General features: G+C 47.9%; 1 protein-coding gene across 2 annotated transcripts; it reads left to right on the top strand.

Moving 5' to 3' along the window:
- The first annotated feature begins 258 nt into the window (after nt 1–258).
- Nucleotides 259–4,936, top strand: Nhlh2 (nescient helix-loop-helix 2). 2 transcript variants are annotated; one of them, XM_074050686.1, is made up of 3 exons: nt 259–436; nt 840–1,174; nt 2,885–4,936. In XM_074050686.1, the coding sequence occupies exon 3, from the start codon at nt 2,893–2,895 to the stop codon at nt 3,298–3,300; it is 408 nt and encodes a 135-aa protein (XP_073906787.1). In that variant the 5' UTR covers nt 259–436; nt 840–1,174; nt 2,885–2,892; the 3' UTR covers nt 3,301–4,936. The 2 variants fall into 2 exon arrangements, with proteins under 2 accessions (XP_073906787.1, XP_020042069.1); XM_020186480.2 differs by lacking the exon at nt 259–436 and having other exon boundaries at nt 680–1,174.
- The last annotated feature ends 951 nt before the right edge of the window (nt 4,937–5,887 follow it).

Below are 5,887 nucleotides of genomic sequence, written 5' to 3' on the forward strand. Positions count from 1 at the left end.
GGCTAGATACTCTGTTTAGAGGCTATGTTTCTATCATGGACTGCTTTCAACTGTTGTCTTTTATGGCACAGATTCAGTGCGAATCTGATCTGCTAAAATATTTGGGCTGTGAAAACTCCCACACTGTGACAGATGTCAAGTCCAATTAAGTGACTCGTGTCCAGGTTTCTGTCCAATAGGATTTCCCATTAAATATCAATTTAGGGGGAAAAAATTCCATCCCCCTCCTTAAGCCTTTATCTCTTCCAGCATCTCCAGGCTGAATCAATTGGTACCAGAGAGCCAAGAAGCCGCATACACACAGCCTGCCTCCGAGCTCTGGTTCTCCCATCCTCTTCTGTCTTTCTCTGCTTCCCTGTCACTGTCACTTCAGGAGTTTCCATCAACCATTCTCCAAGCATCTCCAAGCCACTGACCATATATATTTTGCAACAAGGTAAAGCAAGGAAGGGTGGGGTGTGTGTGTGGGGGGGGTGTAACTAAGCCTTGAAAGACTTTGAAACTGGAAAATAGGTGTCTGTTTATACACCATAAATGAAGGCCAAGGAAGAGGTAACCTTAGCTCCCAGTTACAGTATTGTGTTCCCAGGAGCTAGGGAGACATCAGCTGAACAAAGCCTTATCGCAGGGAAAAAAAAAAATCAGTTCTGAGCAAGATAGCATCTCTGCCCAGCCTCTGCCAGTTTCTGCTCCCTCCTATTAAGGGAAGGAAAGGAGTCCTCCAGGAGCAAACCTTATCTTAATCATCTTTCTTATTGATTATTCCGCTATTAGCAACTGGAGGAATCAGCTCTTTGATGGGATTGTATTTATCTCTGTATCTCTTTTGTTATTTATAGAGCCCTAGAAGAGGGAGAGAAAAAGCATGACACTTTTCAACACATCATTTTAAAAAAAGATCAACAACGAATTTTAGAAACTGTTTAAGAACGATTAAAAGGAAAAGGCGTTTTTTGATCTAATCAACTAAGTAAACACTCACTCCTGTCACCCACATCTTGAGATATCATCTGTCCCTGGCTGTGGCCACTGGCGAGATGACCTCTGCTTTTCCATTTTTGAATGTAATAAATATTTGCTGCTTTTAACATTTTCCGGACTTTCCCCCTCGCTGTTCCCTGGAATTTTAACTCTAAAAGATTGGAGAAAAGATTACCGAAAGGGCTTTGACAAGGTAAGACTCCTTTTAAATCATTTTTTTTCAGCTTGAAACTAAGTTCATTCTCATTGCCTTTATCGATGCATCTCAGCCCGTATTTAAAGCAATAAAAACGCATTCACGACCTACGATTTATGAATATTTTAACAAGCTATCTGGAGGAGAATTTAACGTGCTTTGAGGGCACCCCAGCAACTTTTTATCCGAACTACAACTATGTAGTGTCGTGGCTTTGTGACTTGCCATTACTCACCCGTGTATTTCTGCCCTTTGATGACGAGTGTGTAGATACAAGTTGTTTTACTAATAAACGTCCCCGAGAAAAGCCCGCGGGGAGTCCCACGCAGTTCACTTGGAGCATTTGCTTTTTATTTTGCCTAAGAGGACCTGTTTCCTTGCACGGAAGCGAAAAGCTGTTTTAGAGCCCAATTCGCTCAGAGGCCAAGTGCAGTGCCGGGAACCGCGGCTACATCCCCTGCTTTTGTTTCTTTAGGAGCCAGACTTCCTACGTGTCGCCTACGCTGGTTTCTCCTATGCACAGCGTCGCTTGGGTGGCACTGGCCTGCAGTCTGGTGTTGCTTGGGTGACAAGGGGTTGCAGTCGGGTGTCCCTTCCGCGGCTGGGACACGCAGCCCCGGCAGGTGCCTTTCTCCCGTTGCTGGCCCCTTTCTTGGAGCCCGAATCCCGCCGAAGCCAGGCGGTTCCGAGCGGTCCCCTCCCAGAAGGCGCGCATTCGGGGCCCTCGCCTCCAGACGCCCGGGAGCAGCCAGGGAGGTGGCTTTTTCAGAAGGCACCGAGAGAGGAAAGCTAAGAGCAGACGCTGGGCCTCGACCAGGCCTCCCGGAGACAGCGGAGCGCTGCCGAGCTGCGGTCCCGGGAGCTCCAGAACTTTGCTGCCACTGTCCCTTGTCCCCATCCTCACCCTCCATCCCCACCCCTTCCCTCTCCGGCTTCTTCTCCCGCAGCCCGCAAGGTGGTCGGCAGCCTGGCGGGCATTGTGTTATCCCATGTCGCTGCGTCCCTAGGTCCCCTATGTGTGTGGCTGTCGGTGTGACAGATGGTGCTCCGGAAGTGTGCGAGGGCATAGAAGTCAATTTTCTTTTGAAAGGAGCCTACACGTTTGGTCGGTCATTTCTTTATTATTCCGGGGACGCCTTCCCTCCCAGGGCCGCTTGCTCTCCGCCTGCGCTCTGGGATGGGGACCCCCAGTTCGCCCGCGTCCCCGCGTCCCGGCGCCTCCGTGCACCCCAGGCCCTGGGGAGGGAAGCACACCCCGCGTCTCTCCGCCCTATTAAGACCCAGATGAATTCATCCTTCCGTTTCATTCGTTTGGGAAAGGGGACCAAGTGAGGGAGGCGGAATAACGCAGCGGGTGCTTGGCCAGGGGGAGGCACCAAATGCCAGCCACAGTGTCGCAGGCCTGAGGTTGTCCCCACGCCAGGACCATAGGCCTATCTTGGCCTCTGGCAGGCACAAGGGTCCTGTCCGGGATGCGGTCCGGCCCTCGCCCAAATCTCGCCAGCTCTAGTGCCCCGGAGAGGCGCGCAGTTGGGGCCCTGGCACCCGGCGCGTCAGCGGGGCATGGGGAGGGGACCCGGGATGCGCATCTGCCGGGAGGAACAGCGTGGTAGGCCCTGGGTCGCCATCGCTCATAGCAGAGACCCCGATTCCTTCTTCTGACTCGTTTTCTGACTCTCAACCTCACCCCCTTCCCCTTCCATCCAGCCTCCAAAATGATGCTGAGTCCGGACCAAGCCGCCGACTCGGATCATCCCAGCTCGGCGCACTCCGATCCGGAGTCGCTGGGCGGTGCGGACGCCAAGGTGCTGGGCAGCGTGTCGGACCTGGAGCCGGTGGAGGAGGCCGAGGGCGACGGCAAGGGCGGCAGCCGGGCCGCGCTGTACCCGCACCCGCAGCAGCTGAGCCGCGAGGAGAAGCGCCGCCGCCGGCGCGCCACCGCCAAGTACCGCTCGGCGCACGCCACCCGCGAGCGCATCCGCGTGGAGGCCTTCAACTTGGCCTTCGCCGAGCTCCGCAAACTGCTGCCCACGCTGCCCCCGGACAAGAAGCTCTCCAAGATCGAGATCCTGCGCCTGGCCATCTGCTACATCTCCTATCTCAACCATGTCCTGGACGTGTAGCGCCCGGAGGCCGCCTGGCCTGGCGTCGGCGAAATGCCACCGACCCGGGCGGCAGCCTCCGAGATGGCAGAGGCGACAGCGGCCCAGAGACACTTGCAGGCGGGAAGAAGCTCGCGGGCCTGTTCTCTCTGGTCAGCAGGGCGACGGGGGAAGGTTTCTGAGGCTGGGAGGTGGGGGTGGCAGGAGAGATTTGGGGCTCGCCAGGGCTGTTTTCCAGGCCAGAAGAACCTTCTCGAGGCGCCCAACATGGGCCGCCCTGGGGCCCCCCTCCTTGTATTAGGATCCCCTGTAGGGTTGTTGCTTTAACCCACTGGAGACTGAGTTCTCCTATATTTATCTCCTACACGTCTTCATGTTTTGAAAGAATGAGGGTAGAAGCTCACAGTACAGGCTCCTAACTTTAGGCTGCCTGAGATTTTTCTAATTGACAAATCAACAAACGTTGGGCAGAGAGGAAGAAGAGGAAATCTCTTTCATACAGAGATTAAGACATAGAAGGGTGGAACAGAAAACTTTTTGTTCCTTTGTCAAAAGAAAGTTTATATTAGAATCCAAATAAAACAAACCCTGGCTATTTGGTAAGGTTAAAAAGACACCTTGAGAACAAACAGGTACATTGTGGGAGGATTTGAGCTTGGTGATATTTTTAACCCCAAGATAGGACAGTGAGGTGAACCAGAAAGTCCATATCTAAATGGAAATTTTAATGTGTGATCGCTTCTTCAGGCAAAGTGCCCCTCTATATATCCAAAAACATCTATTTGTGACCTTAAACGTGGACCCATAGGTGCAGTTAGAGAAAGACAGCCTATTTTTATTTATGTTGAAGGAGTAGAGTATTTTTTTCAAGACATTTATTTTTCAGAGTGGTGATAATTTTACTTTGGATACTCTGTGCCAATTTATTTATAGTCAAGTGTTTACACTTTTTCCTGTGGAATAATCACGTCTAACTTTTTACATGTTTGTTGAGATTATACTGTGGTTTTTTTCTTTTGGCTCTAATTATATTACACTTGTATAAGAAATTACTCACTCTCCCTGTTTCTAAACATATTTTATATATTAAGCTGCTTGTTCTTGAAAGGTTCTTTTGTTGTGAGGTCAGCAACACTAGCACTTCACTATTATAGTTTTTTAAAAAAGTAAGTGTTGTATTCTTATCTGTAGTTATGTCTGAAAGTAATTTACAAAGTGTCTATAAGAAGAGTAGCTTCTTTGTGTGTGTGTGTGTGTGTGTGTGTGTGTGTGATGTTTGTGCGTGGGATGATTTTAGGAAATTAAGTTATTTTCCTAAAAAAAAAATTCAGAAGTACTTTGCTCTGTGACAACCAAAAAAAAAAAAAAGTCTATATCCTGAAAATGTTTCATGTTCTCAGCTGTGAAACTCTTAAAGCAAGAAGTGTATTTTAGAGACAAGGAGAGGGGGAACCACATCTGCTATCCAAAGATTTTAGTGTTTTTCAGGGTTTTTGTGTCTCTGTTGCTTTATATAATACAATATTTTGTAGTGAAAATAGATATAATCTGGTTTCTATCTGACGAGTTTTCATATCTCACGAATGGTGCGCTGTTTTGCATATAAATAAAGGTATCCAATAAAGTCCTGCCCTTTATTTTAAGCATCTGTCTAAAAGTAATGAGCGTGAGATGTCTTCATGGACTCAATTTATTAGAAAGGAACTAGTAAAACAAAACAAAAACAGAACTTTAAACATATCCACGTATTGAGGTATTGGATGCTTTTCTAACCTTGAACATGGACTAGTCTATAAATATATGTCCCACATACGGTGACGTCATAGATCATGCTACCCTCTGGAAGGAAAAGCTGTACAGTGCTCATATAAAATTATTAATTGACTGGGCACCAGTGGTTCACTCCTGCAATCCCAGCTACTCAGGAAGCAGAGATCTGGAGGATCGAAATTAGAAGCCAGCCTGGGCAAATAGTTTTCGAGACCCTATCTTGATAAAAACCCATCACAAGAAAGGGCTGGTGGAGTGGCTCAAAGTGTAGGCCCTGAGTTCAAACCCCAGTACTGCAAAAAAAAAAAAAATTAATTGAATCATTGATTCCTTTGCTCTAAAAGAAAATGTAGTACTGTCTAATGCAAACTCTTCGAATCAGAGTTGGGAAACTGAGGCCTGAGATGTGACAAGCATTAAGTCTTCGAGCTACTTGAATGGCAGAAGATCCATGCTATGACAGCCTTCCCTCAAGGTGCTTATTAAAACCAGGGGCATATTTACTCAGACGTGGAATCAGTGCCCAGATTCAGCACAGGACGCCTACAAACAAAAGTCTATAGCTGGCATAAAATGTGAAATATTCTATCTACAAGCCGGATACATGGGCAGCTTAAAAACCATGTACATGTACACAGATAGATATAATATTGTGAATATTGCATGAAATCCCTGGTTTGGGTATAAAAATGCACTTTTGTAGATTCTGTGGCTTTTTTGGACATATAATCTGTAAGTTACAGTGTTTTCACTTTTTTCCCAGGTTTCTTGCAGTCAAGTTCACAGACCCCTTCATTCCCTTCTTGATATGGAGGTGCTAGGTAGGAAAGTGCTTCCT

The sequence above is a fragment of the Castor canadensis genome, chromosome 12 (genome assembly GCF_047511655.1).
Source record: "Castor canadensis chromosome 12, mCasCan1.hap1v2, whole genome shotgun sequence".
Lineage (NCBI taxonomy): Eukaryota > Metazoa > Chordata > Mammalia > Rodentia > Castoridae > Castor > Castor canadensis.

What these genes read in the sequence shown, in the direction of transcription:
- Nhlh2 (XM_074050686.1), top strand. Translation starts at nt 2,893, where the DNA reads ATGATGCTGAGTCCGGACCAAGCCGCCGACTCGGATCATCCCAGCTCG.